Raw genomic sequence first — 21,141 nt, 5'->3', positions numbered from 1 at the left:
GCCAATTTTGATAGCTCCGTGTCGTATGACACCAACCGAGTTGAAGGAGTTGAAAGCTCGATTGCAAGAGTTGACGGATAGAGGTTTCGCTCGACCAAGTTTTTCACCTTGGGGTGCACCAGTGTTGTTTGTGAAAAGAAGGACGGAACCATGAGGTTGTGCATCGACTATCGTCGACTTTAATAAAGTGACAATAAAGAAAAATATCCGCTATCACAGATCGATGATTTGTTCGATCAACTGAAGGGAGCCTCGGTGTTCTCAAAAATAGATTTGAGATCGGGCTATTACCGATTCATGAATCCGAGATTCGGACATACCCAAAACCGCCTTGAGCGAGATATGGTCACTACGAGTTCTTAGTGATGCCGCTTTGGGCTCACTAATGCCCTCGCGGTATTTATGGATTTGATGAATCGGATCTTTAGACCATATTTGGATCGGTTTGTAGTTGTGTTCATTGACGACATCTTGGTCTATTCAAGAGATGAGACCGAACATGTGGAGCACCTGAGATTGGTGTTGCAAATTTTACGGGATAAGCGTTATATGCTAAGTTCAGCAAGTGTGAGTTCGGTTAAGAGAGGTTAGCTTCTTGGGTCATGTAGTATCTCATCGGGTATTCGAGTCGAATTCGAGCAAAATTTCAACCATACTTAACCGGAAGCCTCCAAGAAATATTACTGAGGTTCGAGTTTTTGGGACTTGCTTACACTACCGACGGTTTGTAAAAGGATTCTCGATGATAGCCACACCCATGACTTAAACCGCTTGTAAAGATGTCAAGTTTGAATGGACGGAAAAGTGTCGAAAAGTTTCGACCAATTGAAAACTCATTTGACGGAAGCTCCAAGATTAGTACAAACCGAATCGCAAAGAGTTTGTCATCTATAGTGATGCCTCCCTACTTGGGTTAGGTTGCATATTGATGCAAGAAGGTCGAGTTGTGGCCTATCGTCGAGACAATTAAAGCCACATGAGAAAAATTATCCGACCCATGATCTCGAATTGGTCGCCATCGTATTCGCCTTAAAGATATGGCGACATTACTTATTTGGTGAGAAGTGCCATGTGTATTCGGATCACAAAAGTCTCAAATATTTGATGGCTCAAAGAGACTTAAATCTGCGACAAAGACGTTGGCTCGAGTTGTTAAAAGATTATGAGCTTGTCATTGATTATCACCCGAAAGGCTAATGTAGTTGCGGACGCCTTAAGTCGAAAATCACTTTGCTTGCTTTACGAGCTATGAATGTACACTTGTCTATCCTACCCGACAATGTGTTAATAGCCAATTAAAGGCCAAACCATTATTGACTCATCAAATTCAAGCTCGTAAAGTTGACGGTGAGTTGGTTGCAAAGCGGGTGAGTGTGTTCGAACAAGGAATCGGAGTTTCAAATTGATGATGACGATTGTTTGAGGTTCGAAATCGTTTGTGTGTTCCAAGAAATTCGAACTCATTTCGATGATTCGAACGAAGCTCATTGTAGCCGATTGTCAATTCACCCGGGAGAAGGGTTGTACAACGATTTGAAATGTCGGTTTTGGTGGCATGGTATGAAACGAGACATCTCCGACTTTGTTTGAGATGTTTAATATGTCGCAAGTGAAAGCGGAACATCAAGTGCCTTCGTGGTTACTTCAACCGATCATGATACCCGAGTGGAAATGGGATCGAGTCACAATGGACTTTGTGTCCGGCCGCCATTGTCGACTAGTAAGAAGGACGCGATTTGGGTTGTTGTTGATAGACCGACTAAGTCGGCTCACTTTATCCTGTATGCACGGATTTTCATTGGATAAACTAGCTGAATTGTACGTTTCTCGATTGTGAGATTACACGGGGTACCAATTTCTGTTGTGTCGGATAGAGATCCGAGGTTCACCTCGCGATTTTGGAAGAAATTGCAAGAAGCTTTGGGTACCAAGTTGCATTTTAGCACCGCCTTTCACACCCAAACCGATGGTCAATCCGAGCGGATAATTCAGATACTTGAGGATATGTTGAGATGTTGCATCCTCGAGTTCGGTGGTTCATGGGAACGGTATTTACCTTTGATTGAATTCGCTTACAACAATAGTTTTCAATCAAGTATTAAGATGGCGCCTTACGAGGCCTTGTACGGCCGTAAATGCCGTACACCATTGTTTTGGACCGAGCTCGGTGAGAGCAAAATTTTTGGAGTGGATTTGATTAAAGATGCTTGATGAAAGTAAAAGTAATCCGTGAAAATCAAGATAGCCTCCGATCGTCGAAGTCGACGCGGATCTGAAACGAAAAGACATTGAGTATCGTGGGAGACAAAGTGTTTCTTAAAGTTTCACCTTGGAAAAGATACTCGATTTGGCGTAAAGGCAAATTGAGTCCGAGGTTCATCGGGCCATATGAGATATCCGAACGAGTCGGTCCGATCGCGTATCGTTTGATTTTGCCCCTGAACTTGAAAAGATTCACAACGTCTTCCATGTTTCGATGCTTGACGTTATAGATCGACCGTCACACGTAATTAGTCCATCGAGGTTGAAATTCAAGCCGATATGAGTTATGAAGAAGAACCGATTCGTATCCTAGCTCGTGAAGTGAAGGAGTTGCGAAAGAAAAGGGTTCCGTTAGTAAAAGTGTTATGGCTCAAACACGGGATGGAAGAAGCTACTTGGGAACCCGAGAACTCTATGAAAGAGTGTTACCCAAACCTATTTACGGTAAGATTTTCGGGACGAAAATTTCTTAAGTGGGGAGAGTTGTGACACCAAAATTGACCCTAGACGGAAGTGGTTTCGGACCGCTAAACCGAGTCACCGAAATGTTTGAACGTAATATTTATTGTCTAGAATATGTAATTATGAATGTGTGAAAATTTCAGGCTTCGATTTAGCCGATAGCATGTGAATTCAGTTAGTAGGACTTGTGTGACACTTTTGAAAAGTGATAGGCTAATCTATAAGGACCTAATAGTGCATGTAGTCAAAGAGGAGGACTTGCATGTCAAATTCCCCTAATAGCTAGTGGCCGCCATGATAAGAGATTATGGGTAAAAACATGTCATAAAACATGTTGGGACAATGGTGTATGTAAGAAAAAATAAAATAGTGAGCATGGGAATTTAATAATGAAAGGAACAAAAAAAAGAGAAAAAATGGTCTCATGCATGCCCATTGCCGTGAGTGTGGAGAAAGAAAGAAGAATTTTGTTCATCATTTTCATTTCCTTTGGGCTGAAAATTCTAAGGAAGAAGGAAGGAATTCTTGTTTCATGTTGGTTTGGAAGAGGTTTAGGAGGAGGTTTGGCCATACTTGTACCTAGATTAAGGTAAGTTTGATGTTTTGCCATGAGATTCATGTATATTTTAGTAGTTAGCTTGAGTTCTAACTAGCCGTGGTTCAAATCCTTACTATGTCATGGAGATGATATTCGGCTAAGGTGAGGTTGTGTTGATATCATTTGCATGCTAAAAGTGAAGCTTTGTAATGGTGCATGTGATGGTGGATTGATGATTATTGAATATTTTCTTTTAGCATTTTGAGTGAGACACTAAGTTCTTTGTTTAACCATGACCAAATTGAAACGGTATGGTGTTGTAGTGTATTCGGCCATGGTATATCCATAAGTATGATTCATGCATGTTGCATGGTAGGTAAGATATGAGCTTTGGATATGTGTTTATATTTGGATATAAACAACTTGAGATTCGGCCCTTGCACCTACATGAATATAGGTTTGCACATGATGCATTGGTATGACATATATACTATTTCAAGGTGTATATTTGCTTGTGATGATGTTTCGGTTATGAAGTAAATGAGAGATGTGTATTGAGCTACAATATGTAATGCATTAGTTAGTAAAATGTATGCTATTTTTTTTTTGTGTGGTATTAAGTGTAAAATTGGCCTCAACATAGACATGTATATTCGGCCAAATGAAGTAGATTGGTGTGCATGTATTAGGTTAGAGGCAACCATATTGATGCCTTATCTTGGCTTAGAGATTGACTAAATGGGTAATTAGTGAGGATGGTTGCCGAATATACGAACATACATATGCATGTGTAATTGAATTATGAATGTTTAGCAAGATGGTTAAACTAGTTGATTTATTGATTAAGCTCAAGGAGTTAAAGAAGGAGAATCAAGCAAGGGAAAGACGAAGGTCATCGAGTAGCCGACTTGGACTATTTTACCCAACACAAGGTAAGTCACTAAGCATATATTTTGAATTGATTTGAATAGACATAATGTCTATGTAATTATGCCGAAAGGAATGATGAATTTATATACATGTATGTATGTGGTGATGAAAGTATTGAATGAAAGGAAAAGAGGTGAGATGTATTGAGTTGTTGATTTCGGCACTAAGTGTGCGGGTATAAACATTTGTGATCATGAGAATGGCACTAAGTGTGCGGGTTTAAAACTTGTACAACACTAAGTGTGCGAGTTTGATCATATAGCACTAAGTGTGCGAGTTGATTATATAGCACTAAGTGTGCGGACTCACTATATGCTTTTGAATCACTATTGACACTGAGTGTGCGACACTATTGAGTTGATCACGGACAGCGGATCGGGTAAGTGCCTTGAGTTCATGGCTAATAGGCGCTATGTTTATATTTGGGGTTGAGCTTGGTAAGTTTGAACCTATGTGACAATGTAAATTGAAGTCACGTACATAAGAATTATCGTGGAATGAGTGAAAGGTCATGTAGATGTATGATTGTGACGAAAACAAAATGGTGTGTAGAAATGCTTCAAATATCCTATTGATTAGTATATAGAATGTGAATGTGTAACTTGGTATGTGATTGAATCGAAAGGTCTAAGGAACTATGGTATAGTTCGGTTTGAATGGAGTAATTAGCCTCGTTCCATTTTGTTTCCTCTTGCGGTAATGTTATTAATGGTTGTTAGTGCATTGCTTATGACTTACTGAGTTATATACTCATTCGGTGTTTGTTTGTCACCTATTTTAGGTTTCTTGGACTCAACTTTTTGCGTATTCGAGACCGTCATCGAAGTCATCACACCGGCCAACAACTTTTGGTATTTTCTTCGTAGTTGGTCTAGGAGTACATTTCGGCATGTATAGGCTATTATGTTTTGGTTGAACTTGGTATGTAAAATTTTGAATAGCCATGCGAAAATGGCTTATAAATGTTTTGAGCATAATGTTATAATCATTTGGCATGTATATGCTCATTAAGAGGCACGGAAATGTTTGGCAATGACCAGCCATTAGAATGGGTCATCATGATTATATTTTGGACAATATATGAAAAAGGGGTGGTTGAATCATAGAAACTATGTGTTAGAGAAAGTCTACCCTAGAAATAGATGCTGGCAGCAACAGTGATGTGGATGTGAAAAATCACTAAATATAGTAGGAATGGAATTAAATAGTGAATAAATTATGTAAATGAACCTTGATGAATCTATTTTCATATGGAAGAAACGAGATGGTCATATGAGTTGTATGTTAAGAGATATTTGGGTTTTCGTGAAACAGGGCCAGAACAGTTTCTGGATTCCCTGTTCCGACTTTGAAAATTCATTATAAATTAACCTGAGATAATTAGGAGTAATACCATATATGTATAAATTCCTCTTTGAGTCTAGTTTCTATAGAAACAAACGGAATCAGTATTGAAGCCCGGCACAGGGAGTTAATCAGGTTGTAACGCACGAAGGTCAGTGTAGTCGACCCCTGTAACATGGGAGACTTTAACTAATAAACTGTACTAATTGGCTTGACCAAAAATTCTAGAAAAAAATCTGTAGATGTACATATGAGTATAGTTTCAGGGAAAAATTACGAAACTGATTTTCGAGTTGTAAAAATCAAGTTATGATTTTTGAAGCGACTAGTACACAGATTGGCAGCTTGTCTGGAAAATTCTCAATAAGTGGTTTGAAGTCTGTTAACACCTCATGTTCGACTCCGGCGACGGTCTCGGGTTCGGGGTGTTACACATGGCATTGGAACCGATTCGAGACTTCGTATAAGACCATATCTGGGATATGGCATCAATGTGAAGTTCCATGTAAGACCATGTCTGGGACATAGCTTTGGCATCCTATTTGGTGTATGATAATCCCGAATGTCCTTCCGTATTCCAAGTGGTTCAACGGGCCATTCAAGATCAAGGTTAAGAGATAGAGAAATATGAATAAGCTATGAGTAGTACAGGTATGTATGTAAACCTCATGAGTATGGAATTCGATTCATGATGGAAAAATTTAGCATGAGTAAGAAAGAGTAAGATAAGTGATAAAGTTCAATGACATTTATTGTCAATGCTCACTATGTCCATTGTGTGTAAATTGTTAATGTGGTGGTAATTAGTAGTATGTTTAATTCATGAAATTTTATGATCTATGTTGTTTATTTTTTATAAACAACTTACTAAGCTTTATGCTTACCCCCTCTCTCTTTTCTCCTTCTTCTTAGCATCGCTAAGCTAGTTCGGGGATCATGGACGTTGGAGCTCAAGTCACACTATCAACAAATCTTTTAGGCTATATTTGGTTTAATACATTTAAGTATGGCAAGTATGGCATGTATAGGGGACTTAGTATTTTTTTATCTGTGTCATATTGGTTAGCCTAAGTGATGACTCATATTTGTATACTAATTCATTTTGTGCTCATATTGATTATTGGGTTGTAACCCTAAATATTGATGCGTGCATGAGATGTGTTATTACCTTTAAGGTGTGTGATGAGTTGGTTGTTGACAACAAATGATAAGATATGGAATCTATGTTTGATGGATGATTGATGCCACTCGATTGAGTTATAGCATGGTTTAAAGTGAGGTAATGTTTTGAACGAACCTAATAAGTTATGGAGCCCCAAATATGTATACTTTGGCATGTAATTGTCATGAATGAGTTAAAGCTATGGATGTTTAAATAACCCATTTATGCCATGATAATTACCATTGACATATGTGAGTGTGCATGTGCTAGTAAGAGTGACAAAAGGGCTTGGAAAATAGCCTCAAAGTTGTCCACATGGGTAGACATACGGGCATATGTCTACGCCGTGTGTGACACATGGATAGCTCCATAGGCGTGTTGACCGGCCATGTGTCCCATACACCTTAAATGTGAAAATTTAATTCGCCACACAGCCTAGCACACGGGCATGTGACTTGGTCGTGTGACCTTTAATTAATGCTGACGTCATAAATAGAGAGTGACACAGGTTGAGGACATGGAAGTATCCTAGCCACACGGGCGTGTGAAATCCACACGGCCTACCTACACGAGTGTGTGACTCTCCCAACTTGGAAAATTTTTCCTAAGTGTTGTAAAATTTTTAGAAGCTCTCAGTTTAGTCCCAAACCACTCTTGAAGCATGTTAAAGGCCACGTGGGCCGTAGAAGGGGCATTGTGCTTATGTCTGAATGTTTTTAAGATCGGATGAAATTTGTAAGGCTTCATTTGCGTTAAAGTATATGTTGAAGATAGGTAATGCCTCGTACCAGCATAGGACACGGGTAAGGGGTGTTACATTTATTGGTATCAGAGCTATGGTTTAGTCAGTTCTAGGACTACGTAGTGAGTGTAAGAGTCTATATATACATGCCATACATATATTATGATAGTGTGACAACTCCTAACAATTCAAATTGTATTTTATATATAGTAAATGAATCCCAAACGAGTAGTTGCTGACGATGTAGAGAGTAATGCGCCGACTCCCGTTGAAGAAGCAGCGCCTTTTGATAGTAGACTCGAGACCATTAGTCCTGGAGGAGAGGCGAGACAAGCCTTCCTAAAGATGATGAATGATTGGTACACCGAGTTTGTTTGGAAAAACTCAGGTGTTTAACCTCCTCCACCCTCGCCTATTCCTCAACCTACCCTTGTAGCTCCCTGATTTTTTGAGATGGTGAGAAGGGAAAGATATCCAGTTGACCGAATTAGGAAGCAAGGAGCCGAAGAGTTCTGAGCTAAAATAGATAATGATCCGGAAAGAGCAAAGTTTTGGCTTGAGAACACAATCTGGGTCTTTGATGAGCTATCGTGCACACCAGAAGAGTGTATGAAGTGTGTTGTATCACTTCTAAGAGACTTAGCCTATCAGTGTTGAATACCCTCGTGTTGGTTGTGTCGAGGGAGAAAGTGACTTGGGAGTTTTTCCAAGAGGAATTTCATAAGAAGTACATCAGTCAAAGGTTTATGGACCAAAAGAGAAAGGAGTTCCTCGAGTTGAAACATGGGAAGATGATAGTTATCGAATATTAGTGTGAGTTTGTGAGACTTAGCAAATATGCTCGGGAATGCGTATCTACTGAGGACATCATGTGTAAAAGATTTGAAGATGGGTTAAACGAAGATATCCGATTGTTGGTTGGTATCCTTGAGCTAAAGGAGTTTGTGGTGCTGGTTGAGAAAGCATGCAAGGCCGAAGAATTGGCTAAAGAAAAGTGAAAAGCTGATTTGGAGTCCTGAGACTCGAAGAAGAGGCAACTGGGTAAATCTTTTCAATCTTCATCTAAAAATTCAAGAGAGTTCACTACTCGATCTAATGCTGCTATTGGGTATTCGTGCAAGAATTGGGGTAAACAGTACACGGTTTCCAAAGCTCAGAACACTTCAATAGCTAGTGTTAGGAATGCCCGACCCAATAGACCAGAATGTTCGCAGTGCGGGAGATGTCACCCTAGCGAGTGCCAAGGAGGTGATAAGACTTGTTTTAAGTGCGGTTCCCCTAACCACTTTATTAGGGATTGTCCCGAGAGGACAGAAAGAGGAAATTTTCAAGGAACAAGATCAGATAGCACTGCTAATAGGGGGAGATCTCAGAAGAATCCGGGTAGTGGAACGAGTAGTAAAGGTGCACATAGGGAGTCTGCTGTGAGACCCAAGGGCAGGGCACTTGGAAGGACCTACGCCATTCGCGCTCGGGAAGAGGCTTTATCTCCTGACATGATTACGGGTACATTTTCTATCTATGATACTACTGTTATTACTTTGGTTGATCCGGGGTCTACCCATTTGTATGTTTGCATGAAATTGGTATCTGATATGAACTTGCTTGTTGAATCTACTGAATTTGTGATAAAAGTGTCAAACCCGTTAGGCAAGTATGTGTTAGTTGATAAAGTGTGTAAGAATTGCCCATTGATGATTAGGGGTCATTGTTTTCCGGCTAATCTAATGCTATTACCGTTTGACAAATTTGATGTAATTCTTGGTATGGATTGGCTGACTGCTCATGATGTGGTAGTGAATTGTTGAAGAAAATTTACTGAACTGAAATGCAAGAATGGTAATGTTCTTCGAGTTGAACCAGGTGAATTAAATAGCATGGCTATAGTGATTTCTTCCATGTCTGCTCAGAGATGCGTAAGGAAGGGTTATGAAGCTTACCTTGCTTTTGTATTGAACACTAAAGAGTCTGAATCAAAGATTGAGTCGGTACTGATAGTATGTGAGTATTTGGATGTGTTTTCGGAAGAATTTCCTGGGTTACCTCTTATTAGGGAAGTAGAGTTTGGCATTGATTTGCTTCCCGGCACTGCACCTATTTTGATTGCCCCGTATAGGATGGCCCCGATAAAATTAAAAGAGTTGAAAGTCCAGTTATAGGAGTTGACTGACAAGGGTTTTAGGAGACTGAGCTTTTCACTATGGGGTGCTCCCGTGTTATTTGTGAAGAAGAAAGATAGTTTAATGAGGTTATGTATAGATTATCGACAGCTCAACAAGGTGATTATAAAGAGCAAGTATCCTTTGCTAAGGATTGATGATCTATTTGATCAGTTGAAGGGAGCCACGATATTTTCAAAGATAGACCTGAGGTCCGGTTACTATCAGTTGTGGGTTAAGGAGTCAGATGTACCGAAAACTGTATTTCAGATGAGGTATGGTTATTATGAGTTCCTTGTCATGCCTTTTGGGTTAACCAATGCTCCCGCCGTATTTATGGATTTAATGAGCAGAATATTTTGGCCTTATCTAGATAAATTTGCTGTGGTGTTTATTGATGACATATTGGTTTATTCTTGTGATGAGACCGAACATGCTGAGCATTTAAGGATGGTTTTGCAAACTTTGAGAGATAAGCAATTATATGCTACGTTTAGTAAAAGTGAATTTTGGCTTCACGAAGTTGGGTTTTTAGGACATATTGTTTCAGGAGACGGTATTAGAGTTGACCCGAGTAAGATTTTAGCCATTGTTGACTGGAAACTACCGAGGAATGTGATAGAGATCAGAAGCTTTTTAGGCTTGGGTAGTTATTATAGACGGTTTGTCAAAGGGTTTTCAATGATTGCTACTTTAATGATGCGGCTATTTCAAAGGATGTCAAGTTTGAGTGGACAGAGAAGTACCAACACAGTTTCGAGAAACTGAAAGCGTTGTTAACTGAGGTTCTAGTGCTAGTTCAACCTGAGCCAAGAAAGGAGTTTGTGATTTTTAGTGATGCATCCTTGAGTGGATTATGGTGTGTACTTATGAAAGAAGGAAAAGTGATAGCCTATGCATCTAGACAACTAAAACTGCATGAGAAAAATTACCCGACACATGACTTGGAACTAGTCGCCATTGTGTTTGCATTGAAGATTTGGAGACACCATTTGTATGGTGAGACATGCTGAGTATTCACTGAAGAGTTTGAAATATCTGATGACTCAAAGGGACTTAAATCTAAGGCAACAGAGATGGTTAAAGTTGATAAAAGATTATGAGTTAGTAATCGACTATCATCCAGGAAAGGCGAATGTGGTCGTTGTTGCCCTAAGTAGAAAATCCTTATTTCTTTTAAGAGCCATGGGTGCGCGGTTAGCTTTACCAGATGATGGTGAGGTTGTAGCAGAGTTGAGAGCTAGGCCGATGTTTCTCTAAGAGATTCGTGAAACTCAGAATAGTGACGATGATTTACAAGCTAAGAGAGCCCAGTGCGAGTCAGGCACTGGATCTAATTTTCGAATTGGTTCCGATGGTTGCTTGATGTTTCTAGGTAGGATTGGTGTTCCTAAGGATACCGAGTTGATTCATAAGATTTTTCATGAGGCACACAATGGTCGTCTATCGGTACACCCCAGTAGTACTAAAATGTATAACGACTTGAAAAAAATATATTGGTGGAATGGTATGAAAAGGGATATTTTCGAGTTTGTTGCGAGATGCCTAATTTGTTAGTAAGTGAAAGCTAAGCACCAAGTACCTTCAGGATTACTATAGCCTATCATGTTTCCCGAGTGGAAATGAGACCGAATTACCATGGATTTTGTAATGGGCTTACCTTTGACACTGAGTAAGAAAGATACGTTGTGGGTCGTTGTAGATCGATTGACGAAGTTCGCTAACTTTATCTCGATATGTACCGACTACTCGCTAGATAGGTTGGCTGAGTTGTATATTTTTGAAATTGTGAGACTTCACGGAGTACCCTTATTGATTATATCAGATAGAGATCCAAGGTTTACCTCACAATTTTGGAGAAAATTGCAAGAAGCTTTGGGCACAAGACTGAATTTTAGTACCGCCTTCCACCCACAAACTGACAGCCAATCCGAGAGAGTGATTCAAACCTTGGAAGACATGTTAAGATGTTGTGTTCTAGAATTCCTAGGTATTTGGGAAAAGTACTTACCTTTGGTTGAGTTTGCCTATAACAATAGTTTCTAGAAAAGTTTAAAAATGACACTTTATGAGGCATTGTATGGCCGGAAGTGTCGAACTCCCTTATATTGGATAGAGCTCAAGGAAAATCAGATTCACGGAGTTGACTTGGTAAAAGAAACCAAAGACAAGGTAAAAGTAATTAGAGATTGTTTAAGGGCGGCATTGGATAGGCAAAGGTCTTACGTGGATTTAAAAAGAAAAGAAATTGAGTATCAAGTGGGCGATAAGGTATTTTTGAAAGTATCCCCATGGAAAAAGGTTCTAAGATTCAGCAGGAAAAACAAGTTGAGTCCTCCTTTCATATGACCTTATGAAATCACCGAAAGGATAGGACTTGTAGCTTATCAGTTGGCTTTGCCGTCTGTGTTTGAGAAGATCCATGATGTATTCCATGTTTCTATGTTGTGCCGTTATAGATCGGACCCCTTACATGTGATTTCACTAACAGAGGTTGAGATCCAACCGTATATGACTATGGTGAAGTGCCGATCAAGATTTTGACTCAGGAAGTCAAACAGTTGATAAACAAGAATATTGCCTTAGTAAAAGTGTTATGGCATAGACATGGGTTAAAAAAGGCTACATGGGAGCCCGAGAAGGCCATGAGAAACCAATACCCACACTTGTTTACCGGTAAGATTTTAGGGGATGAAAATTCCTAAGGGGAAAGAATTATAACATCCCAAATTAGGGCCTAGTCAGAACAGTGGTTTCAAGACCACAAATTTGAGATAGAAATAATTGTTTTATGATTTTTATGAGGTACATGATAGGTATGCATGCTTGTGTAAAACTTTCATGGAGAAATTATATGTATAAAATGTCCAATTGAACCTGAAGGACCAAATTGAATAAGAAGCAAAACTTGTGTTCTAGAAGCTTCAAGCATGAATTGCTTTAGATTATAAATTAGAAGGTCCTAATTAGCAATTTGACCAATTTCTAAAATTTTGGACAAAAATGGACATGTATAGGAAAAATTTGAAAGAAAGGCCTTAAAGGCATTTTGGTCAATTAGTAATTAAAAAAATAAAAAGGGAAAATTGAAGCAAAAATTGGCTCATCTTCTTTATGTGGCTGCCGAAATTTCTAAGCTCTCTATAACTAGGGTTTTTGAAATTTTCAAGCTCAATAGTAAGTGTTCCCTAGCCCGTTTTTAATGTTCTTTACATTTTTAAAGATCTTGTAGCTTGATTTACCTATTTCCACCCTTATTTTGAAGTACGGTTTATGTTTAAAAATTTACCTATGCGTGCCATGCATGTTCTTTGATGTTTAATGAAGGAATATGTGAGCTTGATGTGTGTTTAACATCTTTTACTAAGTAATTTTACATGAAAACACCTAAAAAGGACTAAATTGAAAAAGGTGTAAATTGAGTGATAAAAATCTATTTTTAATGAGTAATGTAGGCTGTTATGAGTACAAGGAAAATTCGGATAGGCTCGAGTAACAAAGAAAATACATGCATTTCATTTTATGAGCCTAGGGACTAAATTGTAAATAAGTGAAAAGTTAGGGATAAAAAGGTAATTTTACTAAAGTATGAATTAGGGGTCGATTTGAACAATGTGATTATTAAACAAGTTAAATTTGGTATTATAGATCAAGAAAAACGGAGTCCAAACCTAAATCGAGGGAAAAGCAAGGTTTTGGACTAAAACGTAAAGTTAGCAATATTTTGGGACCGAGGTAAGTTGTGTGTAAGTAATTCAACAATTTCATTATCACGTATTTAATGCTTGATGTTATATGAAATGTGTGTATATGCCTTTATGGAATTTGACTTTAGATGATTCAACAACAATTTGATGATAGCTTTGTATCTTGGAAATCGCGGGTGACCTTAAGGAATACTTATGATTTGGATATCATGACCATATGATTTATGAGATCTCGTCTAAGACCATGTCTGGGACATGGCATCAGCATCGATACGAGATCCCGTGTAAGACCATATCAAGGATATGGCTTCGGCGTCGTTAATTGATTCCGTATAAGACCATGTTTAGGACATGGCATCGATATGAGGTCATGTATAAGACCATGTCTGGGACATGGCGTGGGCACCGATTTGAGACTTCGAATAAGACCATATCTGGGATATGGCATCTGTGAGTAGTTCCATGTAAGACCATGTCTGGGACATGGCTTTGGCACCCTATTTGGTGTATGATAATCTCGAACGTCCTTCCGTATTCCAAGTGGTTCAACGGGCCATTCAAGATCAAGGTTAAGAGATGGAGAAATATGAATAAGCTATGAGTAGTATAGGTATGTACGTAAACCTCATGAGTATGGAATTCGATTCATAATGGAAAAATTTAGCATGAGTAAGAAAGAGTAAGATAAGTGATGAAGTTCAATGACATTTATTGTCAATGCTCACTATGTCCATTGTGTGTAAATTGCTAACGTGGTGGTAATTAGTAGTATGTTTAATTCATGAAATTGTATGATCTATGTTGTTTATTAGTTTCATACAACTTATTAAGCTTTATGCTTACCCCCTCTCTCTTTTGCCTTTCTTTTTAGCATTGCCAAGCTAGTTCGGGGATCTTAGACGTCGGAGCTCAAGTCACACTATCAACAAATCTTTTGGGGTATATTTGGTTTAATAAATTTAAGTATGGCATGCATAGGGGACTTAGTATTTTGTTATATGTGTCATACTGGTTAGCCAAAGTGATGGCTCATATTGATATAATAATTCATTTTGTATATGGCCATGAAGTATGGCTCATATTGATTATTGGGTTGTAACCATAAATATTGATGCATGCATGAGATGTGTTATTACCCTTAAGGTGTGTGATGAGTTGGTTGTTGAAAGCGAATGATAAAATATATAATCTATGTTTGATGGATGATTCATGCCACTTGGTTGAGTTATAGCATGGTTTAAAGTAAGGTAATGTTTTGAATGAACCTGATAAGTTATGGAGTCCCAAATATGTATACTTTGGCATGTAATTTTTGATGCATGAGTTAAAGCTATGGATGTTTAAATAACCCATTTATGCCATGATAATTACCATTGACATATGTAAGTGTGCATGTGTTAGTGAGGGTGACAAAAGGGCTTGGAAAATAGCCTTAAAGTTATCCACATAGGTAGACACACGAGCATGTGTCTAGGCCGTGTGTGACACATGGTCAGCTCCATGGGCGTGTTGTCCGGCCGTGTGTCCTCTGCACCCTAGTTTTGCAAGTCAATAAGCATGGTAGTAAACATACGTGGAGAGACACGACCTTGTGTCTCAACCGTATAGAAGACATGGCCTCAGAACACGGGCATGTGCCCAGGCCATGTGAAGCCTGCACATTAAATGTGAAAATTTAATTCTCCACATGGCTTAGAACATGGGTGTATGACTTGGTCATGTGACTTTTAATTAATGCTGACGTCATAAACAGAGAGTTACATAGGTTGAGGACATGGGCATGTCCTAGCCACGGGCGTGTGAAATCCACATGACCTACCTATACGGGTGTGTGACTCTCCCAACTTGGAAAATTTTTCCCAAGTGTAGTAAAATTTTTAGAAGCTCTCAGTTTAGTCTGGAACCACCCTTGAAGCATGTTAAAGGCCACGTAGGCCGTAGAAGGGACACTGTGTTTATGTTTGAATGTTTTTAAGATTGGATGAAATTTGTAAGGCTCGATTTGCGTTAAAGTATATGTTAAAGACCGGTAATGCCTCGTACCTCGTCCCAGCATAGGACACGAGTAAGGGCTGTTACATGGTTTGAGAGAGGATTTCCTGATTATGTGCTTTAAAGAGCACTCCTAAATATGAATTGGCAGATTTCTGATTTGTACACTTCGAGTGTACTACTTATGTATCCATGATGTTTTCAATAATTCAATGGGAAAAATCTTGACGTGAGAAAATATGAACATGAAATTAATTAATACACGTATCTGCCTGAAATACATGAAAATGTTGATACATGATATATGGAAATACGAGATGATAATATATGAATATAGAATTTGTTTGATGAATATATTCATCCATGATTATAAATTTGTACACCTTGAGTGTATTATCCGTGTGACACTGACATTTGAAATGATTCAATGGGCAAAGTTCCAACATGAAATAATCTGAACTTGAGACGAATTATTATGAAAATGTACTTGAAATAAAAGGATGTGATTTGTATATCTTATATGAATACATGATGTGGAAAGTATATGTACATGGAAATCTAATTATTGTTGAGCCCATATATGTTTCTTGATATTTATATGAAATATATTACTAACAAAGGTGATGAGGATATGTGTTAGGGCTCGTGATCAAGTTGATTGAATGTGCCTTGTATGTTTATATTGAATTTAAATGAGTGGTAAGTTAATTACCATGTTATACAAACTTACTAAGCATTTCATGCTTACTCTGTTTTATTTTCCCCCTGTTCTATAGTAATTCGGAGGCTCGATGGATTGAAAGCTTGGCGGAGATCCCTCACACTATCCATCAGCCCATTTTGGTATATATATATGGTAAATCAATAATGGTTATAATGACATGTATAGGTTAATTGGCCAATATCGACATATAAATTCTTTAAGTGTAACTAGCCATTGCAATGGCTTGTGATGGATATATTTGGTATGTGTTTGAAATGGTTGATTGATAGAAATTATATTGGCATATTGATGATTGAATTAATTTAGCATATTTGATAAGATATGTATATATGTGAATTTGGTAATTTAAGTAAGTGTGTATACTTGATTATATAAGGTATTATATCATGTATAGGACTTGAATTTAAGTTGGGTTAAATGACTTATAAGAGCTTGTGAATGTGTTAAAGTGTTGGTGTAGGAGGATGACAAAATGGGGTGAGAAACATGGCTTGGAAAATAGCCTATTTTCGTCCACATGGGCAGAGACATGGGCTTGTGTCCCAGCGGTGTGTGACAGACGGCCTAGCACATGGGCGTGTGACTTGGCCGTGTGTCCCCTGCATCTTTAAAATTTCAAAATAGAATGCCCAGGCATTAACACACTGCCTAGCACACGGGCGTGTGGCTTAGCTGTGTGACCCAAGTCAAAGAGTTACACATCCAGAGAATGGGCGTGTCCCTTGGCCGTATGGTTCACATGGCCTTACCACACGGCGTGTGACCTCAGCACCTAGGAAAAATTTTGAGATTTTGCGAAAAATTCTCTAAATACCCAGTTTAGTCCTTACTTGTTTCTAATGCATATTTTGGGCCTCGAGCGCTCATATAAGGGACTTTATGAATAACATCTGACATGAATGCTAAATGTTATGAAATATTTGTATTTGATCTGTAAATTCCAGTGATGCATCATAACCTTGTTCTGGCGACGGATACGGGTTAGGGGTGTTACAAAGATATTGTAATGATTTTCTTAGTTACAAGTATAGTTTGTTACCTTGAGTAAATATGATTTATGGTATGAAAAAGTCCTTTGAAATGGACTGTGTTGATGTATGTGGATTGAAAAGGTAACATTTGAATTATGTGGATGAATAATTTATATAGTGAAATTCTTTTCATGATATGAACAGGTAATCAAAGTTTACAAAATATATAACCATATGAAATGATCTATGATTTAAAGTAAGGATATGAAACATATGATAAGCATAGCTAAAAGAAAATGAAGGAATACGGTAGTCATATGATAGATGAATGGTGAAATTGAAATGCTTGATATGTTATATGCCTTGAATGGGTTAGAATTATATGTGTATTGCTTCAACTACTAACCTTGTGAGGTTTTGTCCATAGTAAAAGGGAAATATGATCTATAGCTAAATGGAATTACTCATAGTTGATTAATTTATTACAACTGGTGAGTTTAACTCCTTTTATATAAGCTTACTAAGCATTAGTTGCTTAAATAGTTGTTTTCTTTATTTTATAGATCATCGGAGTACGATCACACTATCCATCGAATTAATTTGGTAGCTTTTGAACATACTGAAATGGTTATAAGTGGCATGTATAGGGTGGAATGTCTATTTGGTTTGTGGTTGATTGTATCAAGCCTTTGTTTGCCTTAATGCTTTTGTTGACTGTATATATATATGTGATGTGCATTTATAAGATGTTAATGGTTGTGCATGGCCCTTTTGAATTTAGGAAGGAAATTAATGAACTTGTGATGTTAAATTGATTTTAGGTTAAATGTTTGAAATGTAGTGCCTTTGAATGGCACATTTGTTTGTCATTTAGGTGTTTGAATGGGTGAAATTATTGTCTTTTATGGTTAGATAATTTCTTGCCATGAATTGAATTTTCTAAGATGAAATTTTTACCATTATTGAGATAAGTATTGATACTTTGGCATTTAGTATCGATACTTGACTAAATGGATAGTATTCACACAAGACCAAATGCCAAAATGGTATCGATTTTCAATTGAGTATCGATACTTATTCATAAAATATCGATACCATCAACTAATTATTGATACCATTGTTTTACAAAGAAAAACAAAATTGAGTTTTGGTATCAATTTTTCTGTAAGGTACCAATTGGGTATCGATACCAACTATGAAATTTTCATTTTAGCTTTAAAACTTAATGTTTTTGAGACTTAATCCTATCATATGTTTGAAGTTTACAATTATACCTTTATAGACTTCGAAATTAAAATTATATATATATTAGTTTACATGTGATTGATGTTTTAAATATTAGAGTGATTGTGTTATGAATAGAACTAGTTATTATATGTTTTTAAATTATTTGCATTATTGTTCTGGAATTATGTGAAGTGTTCTGTATTGCTCGGTAACACCGTAACTCTAGTTCGGTAACGGAGACAGGTTAAGGATGTTATAGTTTATGAAATTTTAACAGACTAAGCCCAACTAGAAACCTAATGGAATTTCCTATTCCTAATGTTAACAATGCGAGCTCCTAGCCTATGATCAATTAAATTCCTAATTATCTAATGAAGTCATTAATTATCCTCAACTAAGTTGTTTACCACCCTTAGTTATGAATACTCTCTCGGTCTCATCTTCATGAAGGATTACCACCTAAGTCACCCTTTCGATCTCTTTCTAGGCATATGGATACCCTCTCAGTCTCATCGCTTGACATAAGTTATACTCAACAAGATACCTTCTCGGTCTCACCTGTCTCAATATTTTACTAAGGGCATTACTCCCTAATATACTAAGCACTCTTGATAAACACTCAATTTGAGATAAATACTAAATTAATTAATCAGTTACATAACCAAATCATGTAAGATATAAATAAAACACATAATTTACTCTGACATTCATACAAGCATTAGTTGATCAGGCTAATAAAATATAAATAAAAGAATAAAAGAAAGAGATAAGAAAATTGTTCATTGATAAATAATTGAAGTGTGGTTCCAAAACAATCTCAGCTCATAATTGTCTTCACCTTGGAATAGAAAAGTTCCAACTAAACGAACATAAAAATAAAATACAAAGAAAACTGAATGATAAAAACTATATGTCTAAGTCTGAACACCAATTCTAGTAACCTTAAGATTACTTATATAGGCTATAGGTTACTTAGTGCGCACACAACCCTAGACATACTTAGATACCAATTAATTCAATATACTCTTAAATTCCTAGGGTCTAATTAGAAAATAATCCCAAGATTGTCATCCAAGGACTCAAGTCATTTTGGCTTGCCTTCGTTGTATCATCATAATGTAGGAAAACTCCTCATCACAGTGTCATCACCGTGAATTTCCTCCCAAGATTATCGCTTCGTCTTGAGGAGGGAAAATTCTTTGTCATGATATAGAGTGCTTTTCTAGCCTTGGTAGCATCGTTGCTTTGTCAGGTAGCCTTGTCTCATGGTTTGATCGTCGTCCCTTGTACTCTTGGACCTAAATTGGCACCCTACACACTCAATTAGCCCTTAGTCACTCTAGTGGCCCGAGACGACCTTATGAGTCATTAAAATGATTAAAAAGGCATAAAATGATTATTTTATTAATATTTAGTTCCTAACCTATTAATATTATAAACGCAACAATTAATTATAAAATGCTAAGAAAACAAGCCTGTTAAGTGCTGAAATGTACTTCAACTACCATTACAATTGGGGGCAGGTCAAATACCGCCACACTTAAGTCCTTACTTGTCTTCAAGCAAGCAAAACAAAAATAAACGAAAAATAAACACACAAAGAAAACAAAATACTGGAGCATGTTTTGTAAGGAGACCAAATCAGAACCATATAAGCAAGATAATGTATCTAAACATGTATATAAACATTGTATACTCGCTCTGTAACAACCCATTTTCAGTGAAATCGGAATAGTGGTTTCGGGACCATAAATCCGAGTCAGAAATAAAATTTATTTTAATAATATTGCATGGTCTGCATTATGATAGGAAAAACGTATGAAAATTTCGATAAAAAAATTTTACTGATTACATGTTTAATTATAGAAAAGACCAAATTGCATAAAATGTAAAAGTTGTGTTCTAGTAGCTATAAGTATCAAATAGCAATGGAATTCAAAACTTGAGGTCCTTATATGGAAATTAGACTATTAAGAAAAGTTAGTAGATATTTTTGATGATTCATCCATGGAAAATTAGAAAAAGAAAAGGACTAAATTGGAAATTAAAATAAATAAAAGATGATAAATGAATAAATATCTAATATTATCATTTTATATCATCTTCTTCCCCAAATTCTATGGAAACCCTAGGAAAGAGAAAGAAAATAAAGCAAGCTTAATTGGGTAAGTAATCTTGTCCCGTTTTTAGTAATTTTTATATTTTTGAGATCGAAATAACCTAATCTAGCTATTTTGGGGATCAATTTGTAAAGTTATCAAAGTATTAAAATTTTTCCATGGATGACTATGCTGAAACTTTGAAATTTATGGTAGAAATTGAAAGGTTATTTGATAGATAAACAACTTTTGTAAAGTGAATTCTTATGAAATTGTGATTTTGGGACAAAATTGTAAAGATGTAAAATTCATGGAAAATTTCTGATTTTTATGAAATATATGTACTGTAAATGTTATATGTAAAAATTAGTTAGGCTTCGATTAAGGATTAAATTGCACGAATTTTATTTTCCGAGCCTAAGGAATAAAATCGTCATTTATAAAAAGTATAGGGGAAAAATGGTAATTTTGCCTAGGATGTGAATTGAATTAAATTGAGTATAAAATGGATTAAATTGATGTTAAATTCATTTATGTAGATCCAGAAAGACCTAGTACTGAGTTGGATCGAGGAAAACAAGTGTCAAATTTGTAGATTCTTGATATGAACAAGTATCGATGTAAGTTCGTGTAACTAGATTATGTATGTTAATATGTTTGGACTTGAATGTTGAATATGGGTGAATTGTATAAATGTTTAATGTATAAAATTTATTTACATGCCTGATATTGCTCAATAAGTATAAGTCCCATTTGAATAGATAGAATTCAATGGATATAGGATTTCCCGACTGGTTGTGGTCTTGCATATATTGCAGACAC

At 36.9% G+C, this 21,141-nt stretch overlaps 1 protein-coding gene across 1 annotated transcript; it reads left to right on the top strand.

Annotated features, from left to right (window-relative positions):
• The first annotated feature begins 7,653 nt into the window (after positions 1–7,653).
• On the top strand, positions 7,654–9,248 carry LOC128279903 (uncharacterized). The gene is made up of 4 exons (XM_053018494.1): positions 7,654–7,799; positions 8,273–8,434; positions 8,516–9,007; positions 9,143–9,248. The coding sequence occupies exons 1-4, from the start codon at positions 7,654–7,656 to the stop codon at positions 9,246–9,248; spliced, it is 906 nt and encodes a 301-aa protein (XP_052874454.1).
• The last annotated feature ends 11,893 nt before the right edge of the window (positions 9,249–21,141 follow it).

This window comes from Gossypium arboreum, chromosome 1 (genome assembly GCF_025698485.1).
Source record: "Gossypium arboreum isolate Shixiya-1 chromosome 1, ASM2569848v2, whole genome shotgun sequence".
NCBI lineage: Eukaryota > Viridiplantae > Streptophyta > Magnoliopsida > Malvales > Malvaceae > Gossypium > Gossypium arboreum.
Note: the sequence above shows the minus strand (reverse complement) of the source record. Positions and strands in the feature narration are given on the sequence as shown.